General features: G+C 38.2%; 1 protein-coding gene across 5 annotated transcripts in view; it reads left to right on the plus strand.

Moving 5' to 3' along the window:
• The window catches only part of ASAP2 (ArfGAP with SH3 domain, ankyrin repeat and PH domain 2), a 91,350-nt gene that overhangs the window by 9,220 nt on the left and 54,505 nt on the right, over nucleotides 1-27,625 (plus strand). For all 5 annotated transcript variants that reach the window (XR_009744622.1, XM_061460778.1, XM_061460776.1 and 2 more), the window contains exons 2-4: nucleotides 13,439-13,511; nucleotides 18,954-19,099; nucleotides 27,447-27,521. Coding sequence is in view for 4 of the 5 variants with exons in the window: in XM_061460778.1 (XP_061316762.1) it covers nucleotides 13,439-13,511; nucleotides 18,954-19,099; nucleotides 27,447-27,521 (294 nt within the window). In the remaining variant the exon portion in view is untranslated. The remainder of the gene's footprint in view (nucleotides 1-13,438; nucleotides 13,512-18,953; nucleotides 19,100-27,446; nucleotides 27,522-27,625) is intronic.

A 27,625-nucleotide genomic window follows, 5' to 3' on the forward strand; every position in this document is an offset into this window, starting at 1 on the left:
AGGAGTAAATTTGGCTAAGAAGCAACAAAAAGTGGGAACGCAAGAAAAAATAAGACTTGGAAAGTACTAGCTGAAATGTCTGAGAGGTAATATGAGGATCAGACAGAAGTGAAAAGCAAGAAAAGCGAACCTGAATTAAAGACAAACTGGTAATTGAGAGTTATCCAAAAGCTGAAGTATTGTGATGAATCAGGATTCTGAGGGTCAGGACCTGGAATATAGGGAGAAGTATTAAGGAGAAGATAAGGAAATGCATCAGAAATCTGGAGTTCAGGGGAATCGGAATTAACAGGAACTGCAAAGAAAGGGGGAGTGCATCAGTGTTTATGTTGGAAGTAGGATGAAAACACCAGACAGAGAATGTGGAGGGAGGGCTAATGTGAAAAGGATCAGTCTAGTAATGAGTCAGGGAAGGGACAATGATGGAGAAAAGCGGATAACGGTGATATCATAGCTACATCCTACCCTATAGTTAAGGAGAGCAGAAGAGTTCTGTACATTATATATCCAGAAAATGTGATATAGTATGGAGTATTATGCAGACTTCAGCTGTTGTATATATCTCAATTTTAATTGGAAAGAGAAAGTTACCTTGTGGGGGAGAATTTACTGATGGAGGAAATGAGATACAGTGCTGTAACTGAATAGCTTTGTTTCTCCTGAGCAATGCTGCTTTGCAGGAAATAAGCTTGGGTAGTGTGATTCAGTACTTTCATCCATAGTAGTAGACTTTGTTTTCGGTGAGTAGGTGTTGGATAGAATTTGAAAAATTTGCTTGTTTGTATACGTGAACTCTGTTTCACAAAAATATTTACTGTTGAAATGACCTTGTGCAGAACAATGTATTTCTTTGGATTATATTCTTTTGAGGTGGCTGTAAAAGTTAACATGAAAGAAACTACAGTATAAATTCTTGTATCTGATTGTTAAACCAAGAAGAAATAGGGAATTGAGAGGGAAGGCTGAAATTCTGCTCCTCATTATCTTGGAGCAGTGTGGTGTATAGGACCATATGCTGTTTGTGGACCCCTCAGCTATTCCTGATGAAAGATCAGATTATCAATGTAGTTGTAGTCTGAAATCCATAATTCTGTCTAGGCATTATGCTAAGTATGTGTGTAGATACATCAAAATGGCTGAAGTGATTAGAGTTAAACAAATTACTTTGAAGTTCCTGAAAGCTTGGTTCTACATTTAGAAGACATATAGGAAGGGAGAAAAGAGTGAAGCAATGTGAACATTCATATGGATTATTTTCTTTCATTTTATAGTTTCTGTTCTTTGTTAGTGAAAGGATTCTTTCCTAGGAATTTCAAGGGAAATCAGATTGTATTCTAGGGAAGGCAACTCAGAAACAAATGCATTTGCTAATCATTTTAATCCCCTTCAATCAAACAGGATTACTGTTTGGCTTTAGCAATAGGAGTGGATATTTCCTTAGCTATAAAACTATAGAGTCTTGCAAAGCACATGTTTTTAATAATTTGTTTTCCGGAACTGTAGGTGTATGTTATACAACAACAGGAAAAACACCAGCAGAGTCCTCCTACACTTTGAGCTCCATGTAGAGTAGATGCTAGCTGCGCTGAAGAGAGTAGCATTGAAGAAGCAATGAAGTAGTAAATCTTTTGTAAGCTGCTTATTGTTTGGTTTCATTCAGTCTTTTGCTTAGTTCATTCTCTTCTGTTGCTTAACTGCTCTAGTTGTGGATGATGAGCTTTTCATGTAAGTATTTTCAGTCAGTCTTCTCTGCTAGGGATGGAGTGGTAGGGTTTGCCACTACCTTCCTTCTCCCCCAAGCCCTATAGATGTGCTGATGGTGCATGGACAGATGGTGCTTGGTTACATATTTTCAGGCATTTTTCTCTTCATTTTCAGTCAGTTGATTCAGTACCTGTTTCCACTTTTTTTAAGGACTTTTAAGAAATGCTGATAGACCTGGGTGTGCTTCTCTGTTCTAAGATGCTTGAATTTAAAATGTAGAAGTTGCTCAGTGTTTCGGCATAGGTAGCAGCTGTGTGTGAGTTTACCTTCCTAATGATCAGTAGTATAGGAAAGTACTGTGTACTCCATTTTATAGATACCTTCTGTGTACATGAACTTCCTGATTATTTTGGCAAAGGCTTTAGTTTTATGTCAAATATGATGTAAATGGTATCTTACGTCTGCTATTTGGTGCACTAATAACTGTAACTGTATTATTTTGGAAGATGTTCTTAGTGACAGGAGTGCCTGTTAATTTTTGTTGTAGAGATAGCTGTTGAAATTCCAGCAGAATTTAAGATTGTTGTTTTTAAGACTGTAATATTGTCTTGAGATGTCTCTAGTTGGCACCTAAAATGAATGACAATAGATGATACGGTTTGGATGCTTTCTTTCAGTGAAAAACAAATTCTCAGATGGAAATTCACAAAATATTATGTTTATTCATTTATATAATAAAAATGAGCTCTTTACCCACATCTGCAGTATGACAAAGCATCCAAAAAAAAATGAAATTGGTGCAATTTATTTTTCAATTTAATCAAAAGGGGCAGATATTGATGTTATCAAAAGTTTAGCCAACTTACGGCAATCAATCTTACATTTGCATTAGCTGCTGTTAATTATGATATCAGGCAGTTGTTTTTAATGGGGGGAAAACTGTATTAATACTGAGAGACCCTGCAGAGGTTTTTGAAGTTGGTGTGCTGAATTATGGAGAGGTTGGAGTGAAAATTGCAGGCTGAAGTCTGGAAGCGACTGTAAAATGGAAACAATTTTAGTGTTTCAAGAGAAAAGGGTGTATAAATAAAACACCCTTATTATTTAATTGTTGCTTTGGTTGTTAATTTACTTGTTTTAAGAACTTCTATCATTTGACACAGGGCTTTCATATGAGAACTGGTAAATGAAACTGAAAGGTTAACTATAGTATGTATTAAATTGTAAAAGGAACTCTCCAGAAGCAGAGAATTTTTACATGGATTGAGGGATATTAAAGATTAGTTGGCTTTTCAAGACAGTTGTCACTAGAACTTTATCTTGTTATCTATGTTACTTTGTTTTACGTAATGATGTATCTTAGGATGTTGAACCATGTAATACTAATACATGGATGTGGGTATCGGGAATTGGCTAGTACAGCTGGAAAATTAAGCAACAATTAAATAATAAGGGAGTTTGATTTACACAATCTTTGTTTAAAAAATGAGCCATCGTAGAAAGTGCATCAAGTTTATTACATTGCTTATGACCTCTGTATTTAAAGTATAGTCATATTGCCTTTGAAAGCAGATAGCTGCAATGTTGGTGATGAAATAAAAAGGAAAATAGATTTATCAGTATAAAAATGGTTTAATGCGGGAGGTGGATGTGTTCTGGAGAAATAGTTGGCATAAGCGGCCTCTGTTCTTTTCTCTTAGGCAAGAGGTTTTATTATGCAAAAATGCTTGGTGTCTGATCCCTGGTTAAGTATGTGTTGCATTTCCAACTTCTTGTAGTGAGGGAACATATGGAAATGGAGTGATTAATACACAGATGCAGCACCCTTTTTGTTCAGCATGCAACGGTATCATGTAGTGACTTGTATTAATGATGTAATATTTTGTAGGCTCTGAACCTCTCATTTGAGATCTCTCTTCAATGATGGAAGTGGTTTGTTAGAGAACTCTGATTTTGAGGCCTCACATCTTTGTAAAGAAATAAAGCCATTGTACAAAGTCATCATGCTCAAGTGTAGTTTTATATAGAACATAGAGCAGTGTCAGAGTTTCCCATGTTTTACCTTTGCCGCAGAATTACCTTTTACTTAAAAGTATTAATTTCCCAAATTTCCCAAAGCAATTGTAATACCTCTTTCCACTGTGCATACCCTTAGTTGTATGCACAATAGCTTCTAGCCAAAATGTTTACTACATTTTTCTGCCAAATAGACCAGTGCTTGTTCAGACAGATTGCCTTGGCATTGGGCCTGCAAGAACCACAAACCCAGATGCTGGAGAAATAATGCTTTTGTGGAAGGGGAATTTGCAGAGACAATTCTGCCATAAACCCTGTCTTTTTTTATTGCATGTCTGTCTGTGTACCTTCACTGTCTCTTAAGTAGACAGGTCTCACACCCAAGAGTTTATTTATACAAATCGACTGTCATAGCTACTGTAGAATATAATGTTCTGGAGCATTGCTTCACATGCGCACTACAAATAAAGTAATTACCCAGATTAAAGCTTTTATAATTCTTCTGCTAGAACGCGTTAGAGACTAGAATGCCTTGCCCAAGACTATGCCTATGAGGGCTTTTTCTCCACTCTTTGTGTAAGTCCTTCCCTCAGTGTGCAAGGTGATCAGTGGAAGGAAACTGGAGAGAATTTAAAAAAGAAACCTAATACATGGTGGGAGGAAATGACATAACAATAAGAGAATGGAAAGAGAATTTTGGAGGGGGGTAACATAATTTTGGAAGCTTTTTACCACCTTCTGTAGCAGAAAAGTGGATTGAGGCCAGCAGTGTAGGCAGTTCATTTCTAACAGAGGGATAACAGAGATAGAATGTCTGTGGATATCTCTGATCTTTTGAGTCAGAGAGGATTAATTACAGCAAATATCAGATTGCCGGTAAAGATACACTAGAAAAGCTAAATGATTATGCTTGCTGAATATGAGTAGTCAAAACATGCTCTTGTTACTTCTTAAACAAGACCAGCCCAGTAAGGCACAAGAGCAGATTCTTGCTCTGCTGTCTCTACAGTCATTATTTGATCACTTCTCTTTTCCTTACTAACTGACCAAATTTCTTCTTGAGTCCTTTTGGTTTTGGGAAGGACATTGCTATTTGCATTCAGCATCTACAGCAGCCTCTGGCTTTATTACTTACTCTGAAATACTGGAATGGGTGAAGTACAGAAGTATTTATGGCTATTGAGTGGCCCAATATTTTAATGCAGATTGCTGAAACGGAGAGTGAGATTAAATTTTATTTTAAAGATATAATGGTTAAGAAAATTGTTTATATTGGATCTGAAGTCAGTATATTAATATTTTATTTGAATCTTTGTTGATTAGATGTGCAGTATGGGGAAGAACATACAGGTTCCTGTCTCCAGGATTATTTTTCAAATGACTTGATAATTTATTTTCCAAAATATTGTTACTGCTTTGGCTGTACTTGCAAGCATTTAGTTGTTGTTATTGTTCCAGTGGACTCTTTGTTTCTTAAAGAGAGAAAAAATATTGCATACCTTGAGATATTTTACAAATTCAGATCCAGTTTTATAAATGCTTTCAGCAAAAAATCCATCCAAATGATCAAGAATATGAAATAGCTAATTTTAGTCTTTCTAAAATGGAGCTGCTGTGGGTAAGAAGGAATGTATTAGGAGAGACTTTCGACTGTTTTAAATAAAAAATAGAGCGGGCTCCTTTCCCTTCCTCCCTCACAACTTCCCACAGTAGGCTGTACTGCAGTCATGAAGGCACTAGTGCTGAGCTGTGAGAAGTCATAGTTCTTATCTTTCCTTGTCTGGAGTTAAAAACCTTGGGCTTCCTGTTTCTTTTGATAATACCCTGTTGGGTTATGTGGTGTTTCTGGTTGAGAGCCTCTTAGTTTTTTCTTTTTAAACTGATTGTTGGGAATGGGGAGACTACCCTGAGTAAGGATGTGTATGTGTTTTGCTTGCTGCCCTGAACATCTGCTCTTGGCCCATACCGGTAGAGGATATCAGGTTCAAAGGGGTGTTGATCTGACCCAGTATGGCCATTTTTGTGTTCCACTACAGAGAATTGCTTTCTGAATCATGAAAAAATGGGGCATTGGTGTAAGGACACTTGCATAAGATAAAGACCCAGACTTCTACTGTGAGTTTGGCACAAAAGATATTTAATGAACATCTAATGACTAGAGCCTGGGACACTCTGTTTGTGCTGCTACTATGTTGTTTTTCCCCATACCCTTTGCTTCTGTAAAAGGCGCCAAAATCATCTTTGGGATATTCAGTTACTCTTGTGTCCTGGGTTTAGCAGTTACAGTCAGTTTTTCTCCTTCTTGGTAGCTGGTGCAGTGTTGTGTTTTGACTTTCAGCCTGGGAACAGTGCTGATAACACTGATGTTTTCACTTGTTACTAAGTAATGTTTACCCTGACGAAGGACTTTGTGAGGCTCATGCTCTGCCAGGGAGGAGGAAAAGCTGGGGGGAAGCAGAGACAGGACACCTGACCCAACCTAGCCAAAGAGGTATTCCTATACCACAGCGCGTCATGCCTGAGGGTGGGGGGTAACTGGTAGTTACCCAGAAGGACACGGGGTCTTCTGGGTCGGACTCGTTTTTCAGTGGGTGGTATTGTATTCCCTTCCCTTGTTATTTTCTCTTATCATTGTTGTCGTTGGTGGTAGCAGTGGTGATTTCTGTTGTACATTGGTTGCTGGACTGTTCTTGTCTCAGCCCTTGGGAGTTGCATTCTTTTGATTCTCCTCCCCATCTGTCCGAGAGCGGAGAAGGGGAGAGCCCCCAGTGGTTGGGACGCGGGCCTCGACTGCTTCCAGCCTGGCACCACTCACTGGGAGTGAGTGAATGAGCTGTCTGGCTGGAAGCAGTAGTTTAAATGCTGCACAAGCTACCAAGGAGGAGAAAAATTGACTGCTACTGCTAAACCCAGGACATCTTGTTTCTGCCTTCCTGCATTTTTAGCCCCCCAATTAAATATGATGAAAATAGAATGGTTTGTTTTCCTCCCATTTTGTTTTCCACTGAAAAGATCAAATAATACATGCTTTTTTTTTTTTTTTGTGCCAGCCTGGAATGTATTAAATATATTTACTCATACGAGGCAATAACCCTTCCGTAAGAAAGAAGCCTGTATATTGCACAGATCTAGTTAGACAATATAGTTTTTTGGATTGATGCTAGTTTTGAGGTTATTCTTTTAATGGGGATTTTTTTTCCTTTTTTTGGGAGGTGGGAGAAGGGGAAGCACCAATCAAATGTTTGAACATTGTATTTCCCAGTGGGCTTAAATCTTCCTAGGCAATGTGCAATGGACGTGAATAGCTGCATTATAATTTTAAAATGTCTGGGCAGATTGTGGCATACCAAGTAGGAAGTTTCAGTAGTCTCATTTCTTCCTGGTAAGGTGGGTTTGGTTCTAATTAGTTGGCACATTTTATTGTTCGGAGTCGAAAGCTTGTGAAGGTGAAACTGGAAACTAGACCTTGTTTCTACATAAGGAAAAAAAGTTTTGCTGCTGATCAGTTGCTACTTTAGTCCTCTCTCTATTGGTCATTTTAAAAGTGTTTTTTCTTCGTGTTTTTTTTTTTTTTTTTATATGCTTGTTCCACTCTCTAATACACTTATCACAGACATGTTTGTTGCTAAATTCTCTTCAGGCATATAGGACTTTAAAATAGTTTGTGTTATGATTTGAATATTGATGCTTCTGCACTCTGTATGGACCTCAGAAATGCACTTACTTCATTATTGTAATCTTGACATTTTCAACCTGTGGCACCCCAAATACCTAACACTTGTGTTACTGAATACCTTGAGAAGAACACATTAGCAGTGTGTCCAAAGCATTTGTGATAGATGCCAAAATGGTAGCGTTAACTTGCTCTGAAAAAACCCAACGTGAGTTAGAATTGTAAAAAAACTTGCATATTGAATGTAATTTTAGGATTGGGGTTTTTGTGGTGTATATGATCATGTGTAGTAACTGCAGATAGATAAACTAATGGAAGATACAGTAAGAAAAATGAAAAGTTAGATTTTTCAAGCATAGAAAATAAACATGTCTTTAATAGCTTTCACTATTAAAAAAGTGTATACGTAGCTTTATGTTGTAAAACAGTTTTCAAACTAATTTAAGTTTCTGTGACATTTTAAGAGAGATTAGTTATGGATTTTGAAGAAGTGTACTGATACGAGCAACAGGTTTGATTAAATTGCCTAATGTTCTCATATTTAAATTCAATGTCACCATTTATTTAGATGCCTTGAAATTCATGTCAGGAGAACAAGATCAATACCAGGCCGATCACAGCATATTAGTTCTGGACATGTCAAACAAGTGATCCCTGTGATCTCTAGATATGCTGCAGCAACGCCACATAGATTCTGATATTAAAAGTAATTTAGCTTAAAAATGCTTTCACAAGATTAACATTAGAAGTCATGTAAAAGTAAGTGAACAGAAGACATAGATCCTGTGTTCAAAAAACCTTTGCACTGACAAGGGTACACTAAGGAAGGTCACTTCTGAGTTTGTTTCAGTTCATACTGCATAGCACCACTTCTACAATAACGTAGCTTCTTTTCTTATGTACTGTATATAATTTGTTGTGGGTTGTGTCCCTGTCCCCTCTCTCCCCTGCCTCCCCCCCCCCCCCCAATCAAGGCTATATTTACTGTTTTTTTTTTAAAAGAGGGAAGTCTGAGTGCTCATCAGTTGAAACTGAGTGGGACTACGAAAATGATTATGGCCTCTTTGACTACATTGTACTGAAATAAACAGATGCCAAAATAAACAGTCTAGCAAGGGAGTTTTTTGAGTCAAAACTAGAAGTATTACATGAGAGGCCAAAGTGATCCCACCATATGATTTACATGGTCATTTTTCTTCTGGTTCAGAAGTTTACTGGACGTTCTAAGTGGGTAAAAAGAAATGCTGAAGTATGCAGTGTCGGAAGCCATTTTAAATTTCACTGCTTCTGGCAGTACTGAATGTGCACAAAGCAGTTAAGTTAGGGGAAGGTAGCATTTTGACGTGTGTGCACATCTGGGTAGTGTGTGTATATATTTATGAAACATACATTAGAAATTGAAAGTACAATAAAACTACTGCTTTATTTAAATTGATTTCTAAGTGTTAAGATTTGGACAAAGAAAAGGATGGGAAAATATGAAGAACAATACTAAAGTCAAAATTTTATGCCGAAATTACCCATTTAAAACACTAGTTGTGAATAAGAACCAATGTCTTTCGATTAAACATAGGTGAAGTCTCCTTCCACATTTTTTGGCCTATAAGCAAGATTAAAATACAGAACTAAAGATGCAGAGTTTTTCAGTGTTTTGTCCATTAGGCATACAGAGCCACTCTTAAATGCAGCATTCTCAAAAGATTTTGCAAAGGAATGGAGGACTAGAAGAAACCTTCCACAGGACCAAGTCTAGTTTCTTACCACAATAGGAATAAACATATTAACCTTTCATAAAGTTATTCTGGTCCATTTCATCTCCTGTTTGGAAAGCTTTCCAGGATTTTATTTGTTTTTCCCTATTCCTAGTCGCAGTTTGCTCAGGTACAGATTTAACTCAGCTGTTCTTATGCTAACATTATTTTCTAGTTTAGTATTTCTTGGCGTTTGTATCTTTTTCTGCTTTATTACCACCAGTAAGGACTTTAGATGGGACCCTCTCCATTCTGGAGAGAGGAGGCTACTTACAGCCTGTCTGACAGGTTAACTGAACATCACAAGTTGCAGGCAGTTACCCAGACAAAATCGTACTGATCATTAGTTGCCTCTGTAATAGCCCAAACACCTGTGAGTGACTAGGGATCGTTTCATGGCAGCCTGTTCTTTCTACATTTTATGCTTTTCAGTATTTTATTATTATTATTATTATTGTTTATTTATTCTAGCACTTCGTGTCTTTATTTATATTTGCTTAGTGGGCAAACACTGGCACAGGTTGCCAAAAGAGGTGGTAGAATCCTCATCCTTGGAAACATTCAAGTTGAGGCTGGATGGGGCTCTGAGCAACCTGATCTAGTTGAAGATGTCCCTGCTCATTGCAGGGGGGTTGGACTAGGTGATATTTAAAGGACCCTTCCAATCCAAACCACAGATTCTGTGATTCCAATTCCTTCTAGCTATCTGCTTGAGCTAGCGAATTTTGGTTATCTGCACCTTGCTGCCAGTGATATAATTACAAACCGTTGCAGTTCAAGAAAGACTTTTTATTTCATACTTCACATACTGGTGGGTGAAATCAACATCTACTTTGCCTCCCATTTTATGTGTATAATTTTTCTTTAAGCGTTTATCAGAGTCAAAAATCCAGTGCTTCAGAGCCACAGGTAAACTGTCAAGATCAGCATTTTGGACCTAGACCTTTTGGGTGTTCCAAAGAGTCGGTAGTATTTAGTGACTTTTTTGTTGTTGTTTTTGTTGTTGTTTTGTTTTTAATTTGTTCTTTCGGCTTTGGTGGAAGGAGATATCCTGTGTCTTCATGGTTCTGTTTTTCATGGCTACCTCACTTTGGCACCCCGTGGTGGTTCTCCAAGCATCTGATAAGCTAAACCCCTTTATTCTCCTGACTTGTTTTTCTGCCTGAGCTGTGAGTTCGTATATAGATTTTTCCCTTGAATACACAGCTTTGCAGTCTTCACTGTTAAATTTCTTCCTGTTCTCACTAGTTGCATCAATGAATTCAATTAACAATAAACTGCTCTTATTTTAAAAGAATTAAACGTAGGGTATTTTTGTGACAGTTTGTTCATTTTGGTAATGACAATATTCTTTTAGGTTTTATATGCAAATACAAGTGCATGGAGTACTGACTGTCACAAATTACTTCACTTTTTTATGGTTTTGTTTTTTTTCTTTCATGACTGGAAGAGGAAAGAAGTAAGTTGAGTCAATGTTGCTTTTGTATGAAGGTGGGATATTTTGTTCCTGGGATAACTTGTCTCTGATTTTCATGGCTTTGGAGTGGATCATCTACCTCAACAGAAGCTGAGCAAAGTCCTCTGCTAGCAAAGTCAGTGCTAGGTCAGTGTTAGTCAAGGTGGTATTTAGCTTGCTTTAGTCATATTGTTTCCCTGGATGTTTCAGTATTGTACTGCAGACCCAGTGTTTGCTATCACTATAAAAATGTGGTAGTGGTTTCCAGACATACTGAACTTACAAAGCCCATTCTGTTGTGAATGGATATTCATTCAGAATATGAATGTGAAGAAATGTTTGGACTAATGTAATGTTAAGGGTTTAAAAAAAAAATATATAGATGGTAGAAATAGCAGCATAGTAGAAGTGCTCACTGCACGCAGGCAGCTACTGAATTCTTGTTCAGAAATTTTCCCAGAGGATTCTTCCACAGGAGAACCTGTGTATGTTGGTCGTCCTACTCATTCCTGTTTTTCTGATTGTCTTTTCCATTGGGCTCTGTTGTGTGAAGGGGTTGACTGCCTGAGAGCAACTGAAAAATAGTAAGTCGGGGTTTTTTTTTTCCTTACATCGTTTTAAACAAAGATCATGTCTCTCCTGTAGTTTACAAAATCTCCTTAAGCACTTGCACTGGCACAGCTGAAAAGGCAGGCAGGGGAAGAAGGGAAATACCCAAGGAAGCCTGACCTGGCAGTCTGTATGTGTTCATCACATTAGGATTTTAGGTTTTGCTTCTACTGTAGCCCTCAGTACTGTTTGTGTGGGGCTTTTTTCTATCGTCCTTGTTTGGAATTTTGATGTGGACAGCTGGCTGAGATAGCTAGATGTTCAAATTGTTGTGCTGGGGCATTAGCTGTCTGTCATTTCTGTTGGACCTTGGCTATGTTGTGTCTTACGCCTTTGTTCTGCTACTGCCTGATCACAGTGAAAGCATGAACTGGTTGAGAGAAGTTGTAAACCAAATGATGACTTCAGTTGAGGAAGAAGACTTGAAGTTTTCCCTTACTGAGAGTCTGCTTTTTGACTGAGGCAGTCATGGGTCAAAAGATTTTGTGAATCCATAGGTGGATCTGGACCCCTGACCCTAGTAATATAAGTTTATAATTTACCCAGTGCATTTTTTCATTTTTTTCTTCCAACACTTCTCTTTTTCAAGTGTTGGAAGTTTTCAAGAAGTACTGTCCTTTTTTTTTTTTTTTTTCTTCCTCTTCCCTAAACTAAGGTGCAGAGATTCAAGTAGTTTATGAGCTGTACACACAAACCTGAGTCTTAGCTGAGAGCTGAGCCTGTAACTTTTAAGACTCTGTCAGCCGTCTCTTTGGACTGTTGTTTGTAATGCTAGTAGTTTAAGACACTCCTTTCACTTTGTGTCCAAGAGGTTAATTGCCCTTTGATGGAGTCCTTGATGAAATTATCGTTCCTCTGTAGTCAGCTGATCAGATGGTGTTTTTCTGAGGTTATTTTTAGAACTCGCCAAATACAGTGAGGGAGTTTACTTTGTGTACTCCCATCCAGACAGGTGAGTAATCTAACCTTTGAGATCCCACTGTGTACAGGTTTGGTGTAGTGGATGCAATTCAAATTGCTGCAGAGGGTGAACAGAGCTGTGTGTGACTTCTATAGGCTTTCTTAGTTTTTTTTCCACTTCCTGTGTACGTCAGAATTTCAGGTGAAAAGGCCTCTGGTTCTCCTGCTAACATGTTTCAGATGTGAAGTACAAAGATGCTGAAGGTAAAACTTCTGAAGGATATAGCAGTACTATGGCACTATAATGTTAAGGCACCTTCTAAATCTGTTGGTTTCCATGGAATGCTGTGAAGATTTTGCTCAGCTATTTGTGGTCTGAATGCATTCAGTTTAAGAACACTCCCATAAATATGAGGGATAATATTTCTTTTTGCATTCAGTATGTTAAAATGATTGGATAGGGTCCTAGGGACTGACTTTTTCCACGTACATTTCTGTTGTACAAATTATTAGCAATAAAACAATAGTAAGTCAGATGTGTAACAGCTGCAATTCGCTAAAATCTTTTGAATGAAAACTGGAATGAGTTTGGTGCTTTTTGCTTGTTTTTTTTAAGCATGTATCATACTAAACAGCTCTTGGAGTAATATAATTTGTAGTGTTTGGTATCGTTCTTCCATGGGGTCTAAAAACATGACCACATCACCATCTCTGGAACTCATACTTAAATTTTCTTGCAGTTTTAAATAGCTTGTATAATCATAGTTCTGCATCTTTGTTCTGAACAGTGGTACATTTTTGGGTTTGCCTGTATGTCACTTCAGTAAGCAGAATGGCTGCCTGCTTCCACTTCTTTCTTTGAAACAAATTGGTTGTAAGTGCTTCGGTATTCTGGGTAAGATTTAAACTTGAATTTTATATTGTGTTGATGAAAAGTTTGTCTTGGTTTTAAAATGTGTGAAAGATATTTGAGAGTTAGGCAGTTTATTTTGTTCAGCATAACTGAGAAAATTCATGTGGTTGGGAGTGAAATTAATTAATTGTATTATCCAGGAAAACTGAAATTAAGTTCCATTTTTAATATTCTGTCTGGGGCAGTAATATTGCTTGTACCTTCATCAGTGTCAGAATATATGATGGCTTGAAACTGTTTCAAGCTTCTTTAATAATTTAACATTGAGAGAAGATACTGTGTAAAGAGTTTCATTTTAGATGGTGCTGGGTGTGTCTAATGTTAACTAATAGTTACAATTACAGGAGGCTTCCAGGGCACAGATTTACCAGAAGGCAATCCAGTATTTTGCATTTAATTTTTCTATTTTTCTTTAGGCTTTGGATGTTGACCGAACTGTTCTCTATAAGATGAAGAAATCTGTCAAAGCCATAAACATATCTGGTCTGGGTAAGTATATAATAATTCCTGGTAGTTTATATTGGTGAAATTGGAGAATTTAAACAGTCATCTTAGTGAATCAGAGTTATATGAGTAACTCTGAGAAGAGAAAACAGTACATTTTAAATAGCAGTCTTGAACATTGTGTATTTTAAATAGCTGCTTGATCATGAGCTCAGTAAGAATGAAATTTTGTGAGGTGACTGAACCTATCTAGCTGTCATACTGCTACCAGGTGGGGAAGTTGTGCTCTATCCTCTTTCTACTAGGTCTGGACTACCTTCTCCTTCTGCCACCCCCGGTGCTTGGCAGACCCCTAGATGAGCTTTGTTGCTCATGTAAAGCTGCATGTGCAGTGTACATGCTAGTACCCTAGGCCCGCTGTAGGAGAGGATCTGGTTCGAGAACATCCTAAGAACCTGAACGTACACAAGTCCATGGGTCCTGATGAAATCCATCCGCAGGTCCTGAAGGAGCTGGCAACTGAAGTTGCTAAGCCACTGTCCATCATATTTGAAAAATCGTGGCAGTCAGGTGAAGTTCCCGATGACTGGAAAAAGGGAAATATAACCCCCATTTTCAAGAAGGGGAAAATGAATGACGCAGGGAACTACAAACCAGTCAGTCTCACCTCTGTGCTTGGCAAAATCTTGGAGCAGATTCTCCTGGATGGCATGCCAAGGCACATGAAAAACAACAGGGTGGTTGGTGACAGCCACCATGGCTTCACTAAGGGGAAATCCTGCCTGACCAATTTGGTGGCCTTCTATGATGGGGCTACAGAACTGATGGACGGGGGTAGAGCAGTTGATGTCATCTACCTGGACTTGTGTAAAGCGTTCGACGCTGTCCCACACAACATCTCTGTCTCTACATTGGAGAGACATCAATTTGATGGATGGACCACTCGGTGGATAAAGAACTGTCTGGATGGCCACACACAAAGAGTTGTGGTCAATGGCTCAATGTCCGGCTGAAGACCAGTAACGAGTGGCGTCCCTCAGGGATTGGTGTTGGGACCGGTCTTGTTCAACATCTTTGTCGGTGACATGGACAGTGGGATTGAGTGCGCCCTCAGCAAGTTTGCCGATGACACCAAGCTGTGTGGTTCGGTTGATACCCTGGAGGGAAGGAATGCCATCCAGAGGGACCTTGACACACTTGTGAGGTGGGCTGATGCCAACCTCATGAGGTTTAACCATGCCAAGTGCAAGGTCCTACACCTGGGTCGGAGTAATCCCAGGCACAGCTACAGGTTGGGCAGAGAAGAGATTCAGAGCAGCCCTGCAGAGAAGGACTTGGGGGTGTTGGTTGATGAGAAAATGAACATGAGCCGGCTTCAGTGTGTGCTCGCAGCCCAGAAAGCCAACCGTATCCTGGGCTGCATCAAAAGGAGCATGACCAGCAGGTCGAAGGAGGTGATCCTGCCCCTCTACTCTGCTCTTGTGAGACCTCACCTGGAGTATTGTGTGCAGTTCTGGTGTCCTCAACATAAAAAGGACATGGAACTGTTGGAACAAGTCCAGAGGAGGGCCACGAGGATGATCAGGGGACTGGAGCACCTCCCAGATGAAGACAGGCTGAGGAAGTTGGGGCTGTTCTGCCTGGAGAAGAGAAGGCTGCATGGAGACCTCATAGCAGCCTTCCAGTATCGAAAGGGGCCTATAGGGGTGTGGAGAGGGACTCTTCATTAGGGACTGTAGCAATAGGACAAGGGGTAATGGGTTAAAACTTAAACAGGGGATGTTCAGATTGGATATAAGGAAGAAGCTCTTTCCTGTTAGGGTGTTGAGGCACTGGAATGGGTTGCCCAAGGAAGTTGTGAATGTTCCATCCCTGGCAGTGTTCAAGGCCAGGTTGGACAGAGCCTTGGGTGACATGGATTATTGGGAGGTGTCCCCCCCCATGGCGGAGGGGTTGGAACTAGATGATCTTATGGTCCTTTCCAGCCCTAACTATTCTGATTTTGTGATTCTATGAAATGAACTTAACTGGAATTAAATGAGCACCTGGGATGGTAAGGCATATGCATCATCAAGAGCTGAGGGCATGGGAGGGGTGCAATTACTCTCTTTGGCAGCATCAGAGACTACATTGGCTCTGCTGCTTTGTGAAGCATCATCCTACTTGAAGGCTTCCAGTTATGTATGTTGAGAACTTCATGACAAGAGAGAACTGATGAGCTGCAATTTAGTATTTTCATGATGCACAAAGTCAGATATTTCTCAATGCTGATAAAAATACAAAGGACTGTTCTGTGTGCATTTTGATCTGTGTGCCAATCTCATGGAGTTTTGTGTGTTTATCTTTGCAAAAATAACTGAAGCGTTTGTTTTTTGTGAATCAGCAGCTTTCTGTGAATAACAAACAGCATTTGTTGGCTTTTGTTCTCACTGTGCAGTTCATAGCAATTAGAGCTAACAAAACCTGTATTACATGTGAAACAGATAGGCCTGGCAACCTTGGAGAGCCACCAGTATCTGACAGAACTTGTGGGGATGTTGGTGTTGAGATAGAAGGTTGTAACAAGAATTGCTGTTGCGGTGTAATTCTTATCAGCTAATTGAAAAAAGTTCCTTCTTGCCTAACATAATGAAGCTGTTATCTTTGGATTGTGGAGGTTCTGGTTTAAGATTCATCTGGAGCTGTGTCATCTGTTACATATTTATTTGGCACCCTATCTTCTGTTTTTATGGTTGTTTCAGGATTTTTTTTTCTCATTTATTTTTGAGTGCTTGACTATGCCTCATAATCAGTGTACTTGTCAGAGCAGTTTTTGCATAGTTTTTAAATTCATGCTGCCCAGTCTTGAAAGGTTTAGAGGCATTTCTTTTACACCAGTAGAAATATCACTAACTCAACCACTTGGCAGCCCTTAGGGTTTCTTTTAACAGAACAAAAACTGGCCCTGCGCTCATGAGAACTTTTACTGAGGTTTTAATATAGGTTCCCTGAGTATTAAATGCACATGTTTTGGCTTTCTTTTTTAATGTGTGAACTTAGAAACTGTGATAGAGGGTTAGACAGTAACTCTAATTTATATATAATTTAGTTTCTTACTTCTAAAAACGTGTCTACACCCTCAAACAAACCTGACTCAGATGTCTTTCTGGTAGGTTCCAAACCTTTTGTTTGTAGAGAAACTTTTTAAATCCATTGGGAAGAAACAGTAGGGAAGGGAGAGTATTTTGGAGGGTTCCATGAGAAAATACAATTTTGTGTTCTTCAGAAGCACTTACAGAGTACCAGCTCAGCTAATGGTATAGCTGCAATAGGAGCATTCTGGGCTATGTCTCATAACTGCTGTTGATCTGTTGGTTTGTTGGCTTTGCTTAATCTGAACATAGATCCAGAATAATGGTTCCTAAGATGCTAGGGAATTGAAGACTCTTGGGGACGTTGTGTGGAGTAGAAAGCTTTTGTTTCCTGTAGTACAAAGTCAGCATGGTTCATCTGCTGCTTGCACATCTAACTGCAACAATTAATGGTAGCAGCCTTTTCATCTTATTTTCATGCAGTGACAGGCTTCTCTTTTTGTTGTGTCCTGACCTCCACTTTCCTGAGTACGAATATGTTAAGATGCATGCAGGAAGCAGTCAGAATGCAGAAAACAATATGGAAATAATCTCCCTTACTGGGTAGCTGTGTGAACTAGAAGAGTTTGGACTTGCCGCATCCTGCTTTTTTTGCTGTCTGTGCCAGTTTGTACAGGTATGTCACACAGTAGTATTAGCGGACATCCTTACTTCATCCTACAGCTCATGTAGCAAAAGTTTGGTAAGTGCTTAGCTCCTGCTGTTGATGCAGAGGAGAAATAAGTACAGTTCAGTGCTAGGGCTTGAATGGCTGTATGCAAAGTTTTTTTTACAGGCTGCAATTTAAGCACTCAAGGTAGAAACTTGCAGAATTAATTCCACGTCTGTAACTTCAGTTCTGTATGTGCTCTATGACAGTCTTTAATTACACAATATTGTACCACTGCTTCACAGGGTTTTAGTTTCATATATTGGAAAGTAAAGAAAATTTGTAGCTACTTGAGAAATAAAGTTCTTGAAGGGCTGGCCAAATAGGAATGTGAACAGACAGGCTTGTTTTTAAGTTGAAGCATGCCACCTTTACTGAACAGGTTTATTGCATAACTAATTCATAGAAATTTGGAGAAAGTACGTTGCATCAAGAACCCTTTGGATATTAAATGTGTTGGTGAATATAAATGGGCTTGAAACTGGATCATTGCTTATTTGAACAGATTAATCCTCTCTAAATAATCTTCAGGGTTTATGCTGGTCTCGTGTAAAGACCTAGGAAGGGTTTTTGTTCCTTTTAATGCATAACTTGTTTTCTAGGGTGTGGGGTTTTCTCCTGGCTTCCTTTGAAGCATCAGAAGTTGGCCACAGCTAGAATAAGAAATACGCAACATTAACGTTCTCAGGTGCCAGCATGGGGTGCTTTGTCCACCTGCTCAAGTTTGACATGGTTACTAAGCTTGGGCTCAGAAAGACTTTTATTCCACAAATCAAATTGACAAGGACTTTTAGGCCTGTTCACACAAGCAAGTAATTTGGTGTCTTAGGAGTGAATCAGATTTATTTTATATTTGAATCCGGGGAACTTGCTTTAAGCCTAGATTTCATCTCATTATCTGTGCTGAATAATCCCCCAACACGTTCAGCTCAAAGCTGTCTGAAGGACCCAGTTGTTAGGTGTGTGCTGGATGGTGCAGCACAAACAGTGATTCAGAACCTGCTGTATCTGTTAAGCACTGGACCACTTCTGGTTTCATTGTCTCAGAAAAGAATCTAGTTGTTGTGAACCAAAACTGCTTTGAGAATTGAGCTGGCCTGTGGTAAATGCAGACTGCTAGGATTTGCTTCAGATCCCCACTGGTCCTCTGAATCAGGCAGCTAACATAGGTATGGATTTTGTCCTCATCTGTAATGTAGCTTGTAGTTGCATTTCGTTAGATGGCCTGAGAGTCTTATTGGATCTGTTACCTTCTGAGCCATCCCAGACTCTGGTAACACGCTTGATCTCCTCTGTTCTGTTGTTCAGCACACAGTTAAACATAACACCTCCCATTAAAATTAATAGAAGCGTTAATAGAAGACTCTAAAAGTTCATTCAAGGAGTTGAGAATTGTTATGTGGTCTCCAGTATACTGCAGGAATATTGTGGGTCTTTCTAGAGTCACCTTTCAGATGATTGTCTTGTCTTGACGCTTTGTCTTTTGTACAGCATGTGGATAGATACACATAAACCAGAATTAGTGAGATACGTCATACTTCTGGTATATCTGTGTTGAAACATAAATAATAAATGTTCATTGTATCAATTAAATATTTTTAGCAAGCGATCTGAAAAGTTTGGAGTTTTTGTGGGTTTTTTTTAGCTCAGTTATAATTTCAGTAACCTTTTATTTACTGATATTTTTATATTTTGCTCTTTTTGAAGCTCATGTGGAAAATGAAGAACAGTATACGCAAGCACTGGAAAAATTTGGAGGCAACTGTGTTTGCAGGGATGACCCAGATTTGGGAACAGCGTTTTTAAAATTTTCTGTGTTTACAAAGGAATTAACTGCACTCTTCAAAAATTTGGTAAGAATTACTTAAGAAAAACATGTTGAAATTTTAAGGCCATTACAAAGGTTGTATTTCTGAATTATAACAGCATTTCATGTTTAAGACAATTTGTGTTTTAACAACCGCTTTTCTTAAAAAAATGGAAAATGTCTCATGTGCTAGCCTTTCCCATTGCAAAACTCAAGAAAACCCCCACCCCTAAACCAAAAAACCACAGCACCACAAAAAGCAGAAAAAGCCCAACAGAAAACCCTCTTCCAACAATTCTTGTATAAGAGCTTCTCACAATTAAGTAATTATAACCTATATTGTAAAACACTCATATCAGTTTGCTTTAAAATTGTGAAACCAGCAAAACCCAACTTGGTGTACTCTGTGTTCATGTTGCTTTTACTTCATTTTTTCGCACTTTGTTTTTATAAAGCGAGATTCTAGTGCCCCTGGAAGAGAGGGTTTCTTGCTTCTCAGGGAAGAGAGTCAGGAAAACAAAATCGAACATAATGCTATAACGACAATAGAATCCACTGGGGACCAGTCCTGCAATTGAAGCTAGTAAGACTTAAAAGCACTCTTCAGTGAGCCAAACAGAAGAATAGGAGTTTAATTATGAATGGAGAATTTCCAGCCTCAATTTCGCATTAATCAAAGGGCACAAAAAGAGCAGATTCTGATTACATCCTACTAGCTGGAGCTTTCCCATGTCTGATTAAGTCCCAGATTTGTTTGAACCCCCAGAACTCTTAAACCAGGGCTAGGAAGGGGAGATGACCCAGACTTCTACAAGCCTTTAGAAGTCTGTGCATGCTGAAATCAATGGGTTGGAGTTGCATCAAATGCTAGACCAAATGTCTGTAGTTTGCAGCCAGCTGGTCATAATCAGTTCTTTGGGGAATGTTTCCAGCTGATGGGAATTATGGCAGTCCCATTCAATTCCTGATACTGTCCTCTTTTTATGCAGTCATGATATCGATGAGGGAGAGTCTAGCCCCAGCTGTATTTATCAACAGTGAAATGTATTTCATATTGGTCGTATTGATTAGACTAGCTCTGGATGTACAAATACTACCTGATATTATATATCAGAGTAGGAGTCATCCTTACCGAGTGTCAGTCAGTCAGTTATCCTGAATCTCCCATACAGAGGCAGATTGCTCATCTGGAAGGGAAAATAGAATGGGTCTTCTAATTGATACCTTCTGTTGACTAACCCCCCCTTTTCTATCATATATTAATCACAATATGGTGACTTCATTAGGCAAATGGATCTGGGAAATGTGATGTTTAGGCGGTTTTAAAAAGCAATGTACTAAAAGCTGCACCCCCTCCCTAGAAAAACTTTTTAATGTATTATATTTCAAGAAGGCTCTTAAAAGCTCTAAAATGTTGCTGTTCTTACCAAAAATCTTAGCTATTTGTTCTCCTGTTTAATTATTAGAAAAGAATTATAAACAAAATTACAGCTTCATGTAACTTTGCCTATTAGAAGTTAATACCAGTAAAGTGTTGTTAACTGGTCACTTTGAAAATCTGTCCATAAAGTTCACTGATGGAGGTCTAGTTTTCTAAGAGCTTACAAGAGTAGTGTACAGTAATTGGAAATAATTTGGGATGCTGTGTTTTTTTTATGGTCATAGCCATATATGAAATAAGCCCTATGCATTTGTACAGTGTGATAAAGTATCCAACTCTGATTAAGCATGTTGGCAGTAAAAACAGCCCTCTCCTCTCCTGTTTCCATGTAGCACCCCACATATTTTGGTTGTAAGTAGTTTCATCAAAAATGTAGCCAGGGCCATGCAGCCTTCTGCTGTTAAAAAATAAAATAAAATCTGGAAGGTACTCTTTTTAGATAGAACTATCCCTTTAGTTCCCTAGGGTGCTAAACTTCCACTGAGGATTTCAGCTGAAATGAGTTGGGAATGTGTAAGCAAGTGAGAGGACATGTTCAGACTGGAGCAGATGCCAAAGCTATTAACACTGGCAAAGCTTTAGGGCTACTGTCAAGTTTTGCCTTGTCATGTATTTTGCTTTTGTTTCTAGAAGTTGATGTGTTCTGTCAGCTCTTGGCCTGCGTGACATTTAGAGCTGTGGCTCTAATGCCTTTGCAGAAAGATCTTCCTTAAACTTATCTTTAGTAAGGAAAGAAAGGCCATTGTAAAGTTGTTCTACTTTAGTGGGGAGGCTGGGTTCTTATTTTCTCTAATAGTTTTAATGCTTTCCCAGAAGACTTTGTTTTGTGAACTTACCAAGGCATCAGTGCTTTAAAATATTTCATTAATAGCTGAAGGGTTTTTTTTATTAGCTTTTGATTTTTTTTTTATTTTTTTTTTCCTGGAATCCAGTTATTCAACTGTAAACTATTCTAGTTAAAGTTCAGGTCTTGGTTTCCTTGCATGTGCTTTACTATGTTTCTTTTATGTGTGCACTTTTAAATAGTGCATAAAGTAATCTTTGAAGAACTTTGGTTCTTCATATTTGAAATGGTTTATAAAACATCTTTAAGAAGAAATAGACATTTACTGTATATCAGGTCCTTGTAACTATTCAGTTTAGCCTTTCTTACACATTGTTTGGGTAAGTTTATGATATACTGTGCACTTTTGCTTTTCTCTTTAATAGCTCAAATATAAAATTTTTCTTAAACTTCTGGATTAGGAATGTTTGGGGTATTTTTTATCTTTTTTTTCCTTTTCATTTGTTTTTTGTTCTTTTGGGGTTTTTTGTTTGTTTTGGTTTTTTTTGTTGTTGTTTTGTTTGTTTTAAGAAGATTGCTCAGTGAGTGTGTCTTTTTTGGTAGTGAGCTATCAGAAAATACTAGAGGCATTTCCAGAGGTAAAATGGTGCTTTTTGTGGCAAGTACAGTATTGCTTCTTGATGGCAAACTCTGCTGTTTCCTGGCTGAACGGTAGCATCCACAGTTCCCAGGTAGGTTAGGGTTGTATGGCACTTGCATATAGCATTAATTACTCTGTCTTCCTGATAAATTTAGTGCCAAGTGATAAAGATGTGAGTCTTAATACAAAAAAATGCGAGGACACAGAAAGTCTCATTGCAGTATGTTTGCACTTTAAATATTGGTTCCTTAAATCCAGTTTTTAGATTGCTACACTGAAAAAGAAAATTTATGTAGCCTTTCGTCTTTGTCAGCACTACTTGAAAAGGGATTTGACCTGTGAAGATGAAGTGGCAATTTAACAAATTCTGTTTTCTGTATTTGTTGTTCTTCTATATGCTCTTGTCCTTTCTTTTAATTTATTTTAATTTAAAGTTAATGGAACATGCTGGATTGAGAGGACTGGAATCTGATATTTTCTCTCTGTGGAAAGTAGTTGGGAGATTTCCTGTGAAAAGTTTTTCTATTAATAATGCTTGGATTTTTAGCTGGGGGAAGTGGAAGAACAGTGATAATATTTTTCTGACCATATGCTCCTGCTTTGCTTCATTTTTTAAAATGTAAGAAAAAAGGAGATTTGCTTAAAAGGTAACAAATAGCAAGACTGAAGGGAGCCTCTTTTCTGTATCATATGATAAACTTAAGAAATTTATGCCCAGAAGAATTCTGTTTCCAGGGTAATAGTTGAGACCAAGATTTTAAAAAAATGTTTGGGGTCTGAACTTTCACAGGCATATTTTGCTTAGAAGGTTTCATTTTAGCTAAGTGCATTAAAAAAGCTACAGATATACATATTTGAATGTATGTGAATGTCAGTGATGTGAGCTGTGTTTCTGATTTTCACTGGTACGCTTGAGGAAAAATTGGCCTAATGGCAAGAAGAAAAAATTAGTACTGTTTGGTTTACACTTGTAAAGATATAAACCAAAGATGTAATAATTCCCCCTTGGTGGCATGGGTTCAGCTCCACCTGGCAATCTCATCTTTACTTCTTTGCCAAAAAGATATTGCTCCAACTGGAAGAAATTCAGAGGACAGTAGCAAAAAATTTATCAGGGCTTGAGTAGGTTGGTTTATGAAGAAAACTTAGAAGAAATGGAAATACGTAGTTTGCCTCGCAGGTAATGGTGATTTTAGAAGAGCAAAATAATAAATGCATGTAAGTGGGATCGCATTCTGAAAATACTAGATGAAGTCTCCCAGAGAAAGCGATGGAAGTTTACCACTTAGGTGTTTTACCCTAGGTTAGAAAGCATGCAGTTGGGAATTCTCCACTGGCAGGGAAGATGGGCTGGAATAACTTCAAGTATCTTTCTTCCTTTGCTTTAAAAGCATAAAGAGAAGAGTTTTTAAAAATACCTTTAAAAATATCTTATCTATAGAGAACGTTCTGATTTCTACTTGCTCCATGCTGTGTTGCTTGGCCTTGTCTTACTAAAGCTCACATCACTTTGGAAAGTATTAAATACAGTAGTACTTGCCATGAAAAATGAAAGTAACTTAAACAGTGCTTCATCAGCAGGCAGTGCTGCCGTCACTTGTGCACACCTGACCTCATTGGTGGTTGGGGAGCCCATGGCCAAGAACATGTGCTGCATCTAGAATTCAGTTGTGTCAGTTTAGGAGTCCTGTTTTGACTGTCTGGATTTTAGTTTAAATTGGAAATGGTTTAAGGTCTGCTCTGTTTATCTGTGTGTTAAGAAAATTATTTAACTATTAAAGCAGTGAAAATTTCTTGTGGGTTTTTGTGTTATTTTTGGTTAGGTGGTTGTTTTTTTCGTTTGTTTGTTGGGTTTTTTCCCCCTTGTATTTGGAAAATCCCTGAAGTACTGCAGCCTGTTTTGGAAAAAACTCATTGAAATAAGTTGGAGGAATGGCAAATACCAGCTTCAGTGTTTAGCCGTAGGCTCTTCAACTGATTGAAAATCTTCTTTCCCCTTTGCAAATGTTGGCTTGCCTGTTGCCTCTACCATTGCTTCTGCATATTTGTTTATTCTTATGTTCCCCCTCCTGCCATTTCTTCTTCTCATCCTCTGAGCCTTCTCCAGTTTAGGAAGTTTTCATTCATTATCCTGTCTCTGTCATCTTGTTGGAAGCTGTCAAAGGAAAACTGCGAGTCTGCCAAAGAGCAGTGTTGGAGTGGAAACTATTTATTTATTTTTTTAACTACTCTATTTATTTTTTTTTTTACACATGGAACTTGCTGGTGTTCCTCAGAGACAGGACTTGAGTTTCGGTGAAGCTTTCCTCCACTTTTGTTCGTGTTTCTTCTTAAAGAATATTTTAAAACATAAAAAAGTCAAAATGTAGGGGCAGTTGAATACGTTTTACCTCCCTGTATGCACACAGAGTAGGAGCTGCAGCATATTAATGTTTCTCTTTGTGCAGAAAAATGGGTCTATATTTTTAGATGGTTCAGCTTAAGCTTCTGAAAGAGGGGAAAAGCATGCAAGACTTCTCTTATATTTCTTGCTGCTTTATAAATACAAGCAAGTCTGATTCATCTAAGTAGGTTAATAATGACAAAGTCGTGCATTATGGATGTTTACGTTTGTTGCAAATAAAATAGGACATTAGGGAATACGATTGATTGATGGCTTGGCTTTGCGAGTGAAGATTTGGGAAGGACTTTAACTACGCTTACTACAAGCACAATGACCAAGGGCATGTGGGATATGCAAATCTGGTTAGAAAAAAGGCTGCTTAGGCAATCAGGAAGTGTCCAACCAAGACTGTCAACTCCTGAGCTAACTCGAGCTACCCATGTGCTGGTCCGCCCACACGCAGCGTTGGATCTGCAGCTTCCCATGCTGTTTAGATGGGAAGCTGTCACCTGCCATTTAGACCCTTGCCCGCCCATACAGACAAGTGAGAGTGAGCCCTTCCAGCCTGCGCAGTGGATTTTTTGGGTGAGGGCAGCGTGCGCAGAACTGGCCCCACCCTTTACACCTGAGGTTTAACTGCCATGGCCTAGTTAGCTAGGATGGTGACAGCAAAGTCCACAGGTTTTAGGTTTTGTAACTGTGTCCTTCTCTATGATGGAAGACCATACAAGGCTAGACGAGCTCCATCAGACCGGGTTTGAAGATAGGAGTTTTCCTTCTGAGAGGAAGGCCTGTCTTCGCTGATACTAATATAAAGGCGATAGCACAAAGAAGGAATTAATTTGAACAGGCAAACATTCTCTGAACTTTTTTGAAAAAGAATGGTGGAGGGTTTTTTTTCATATTCTCTCTTTAAAGTTGCTTGGACTTCATGGCCCAAGACTTGACATTCTAGGAAACATCCAGGACTCTTTTGGAGGCTAATTGATGTTTATATGAATATGTCTGGGACAGTACTTCAGGCTCTGACATTTTTTCTTTTCTGACTTAAGGAAAAAATAGCTGTCTTTGAGTGTGCTGTTAAAGAGTGCTTTATTCTTGCATTGTGCCTGTTTATCTGGATTTGAAGAATAATTAAAGGGAGGCTATGAAAGTGTTGTGTCTCTAGGTTAGACATTTGGCTGCATCATAAAATAGAATAACTAAGTACAAAACTTTGCATAGGATTGTATCTTATCTAAGACCTCTTCTGCTACTCCATCTGGATAGCCATTCTGGATATGTGTGTCAGTAGGTGTACATGCTCCACCTGTCGTCTTCTAGAAGTTTTTAGGGTTTTTTTATCTATGTTTTGTGCGATTGAAACCTTTTCCACTTGTCTCCTATGTCTACAACATCAAATTTTATTAACTATGACCATGGTTATGTTGATAATGGAGATGATGTAGTACAGCTGAAGAACCTGAGAGGTGGGTGGCTTCCAGCTCTGCCAGCTATGCATGTATTGATGTTGCTCATTCAGTTTTCATAAGAATTATTTAAAAAAAAAAAAGCAAAACACACACAGAGTTGCAATGAACTTGTTGAGTCTAAAGGGATTTCTGTGGTTGAGTTGTGCAGCTTTTTGGGGAGGGGGAAAGTAAGAGGAGGAGAAATGTGATTTGTGGTAGGAGTTTAAAAGACCAGATCTTCTGTATTTCTTCAGCCTTTCATGCAGAGGCAATCTGTTTGACCTTTAAAATCATGTATATTCCCTTTCTCTTTGATTGTTGTCTGAAATTTCAAGGAAATACAGTGAAGTGTATCTTTGAAGAGGAAGAGTGGGGATTTCGGGACTTTCTTTTAATAGCAGCTGTTGAGTACAACTGGGGATGGGACTCCTAAGTCCGTTCTAGTAAGGCCAGCATTTAACTATAGTGTGATAATGCTTTGTATTTTTCCATTCTGGGGAGGCTGAAGGGTCACAGTTGGAAATGCTTTTTTTGAAGCTCCTGTTAGTGTCATTTCTTCTCTGGATGGGCTACACTAAAAGGGAATTTGATGTTCTTGACATTGTTCTTGAAGAAACAGAAGAATTTATTGCTACAATGCAAAGTTCCTTGTCTATTTTGAACGTTTGAAATCCATCTTCATATATGTATTTCAGTGCTCCTTGAAAAAATCACATTTTAATAGGACAGTGAACAATAACAGCAAAAAATATATAAATCCATCCAAAGCAGAAGTTATTCTGATTTTTTTTTTCCTATCAGTTATTTATAAAATATTTTACTCTTCAGTGCAATTCATTTGAATTGTTACAGTTTAAACTCTGCCTAGACATAATGTTCAAGATATGGGTCATTTTCCCTGAATCATAAAGGACTGGAAAGGAAGTCTTTCTTTTTCTGGTGTGTGCTGCTTAATTTCTTATGAATACAGTTTTTCTTCAGTCTTTTTCCCCATCAGAATATTACTATAGATGCTTACCTATACCATGATTATTTTTCTGTTGTCTTCATTTAAAATTACTTTTTTTCTTCTTGAATTACTTGTTTGCTCCTCAATTACTTGCATACTCAAGAGCTCGTAAAATCCTTATTTCATTGTCTGTATGAGATTAATAAGGCTGATGTATTATTTTATTAAAATTACATGGGAAATCTTTGAATAATAGCTTTTTTATAGGCCAGCATTCTTTGTCTTTGTAACTTCTGTCAGAATAAGATGCCATGTGTTGAGAGTAGCAGATGGTTTTTGGAATAGGTCTGAAGAGACTGGGAAAATAAGATTAATTTAAAATATTAAAATATATTTCGTAACTTAAAATATGTAAGTGCTGAAAAACTATGATTGTTTTCATATAATTTAAACAGTGAAATTGGGGGATCTAAAAATCAGTGGTCTTCCTTTGAAATCACTATTGGATGAGATATTTATCAGCAGCAGTAATTTTGCAGGTTTCCTGCTGACTTGGGCTATAGTGTTTCTAGAGTAAGTTTAATTAACTTGTGTTGCTTCCCTCTTTGATTACTGGCTGTACTGATAAACATCTTCATAAAGCAGGGTTAGAAAAATAATACATAAGATTTTCTTGTGAAACTTTGTGTGAATGAAGTCAGTTTATGTTCTTATATTCAATGTTTGATGTAATTTTCTTGTTCAGATTCAGAATATGAACAACATCATCACTTTTCCATTGGACAGTTTGCTGAAGGGAGATTTAAAAGGAGTAAAAGGGGTATGTTTCTCTTATTTATATGTAAAATTTATATATAAAATATATTTATTGATACAGTAAATACATTTAGCTACTGTATTTATGTGCTAGAAGGCATAGGATAC

This window comes from Pezoporus flaviventris, unplaced genomic scaffold (assembly GCF_033815535.1).
Source record: "Pezoporus flaviventris isolate CSIRO_AGI_PZ_B2104156 unplaced genomic scaffold, CSIRO_AGI_Pfla_v1 ptg000031l, whole genome shotgun sequence".
Classification (NCBI taxonomy): domain Eukaryota; kingdom Metazoa; phylum Chordata; class Aves; order Psittaciformes; family Psittacidae; genus Pezoporus; species Pezoporus flaviventris.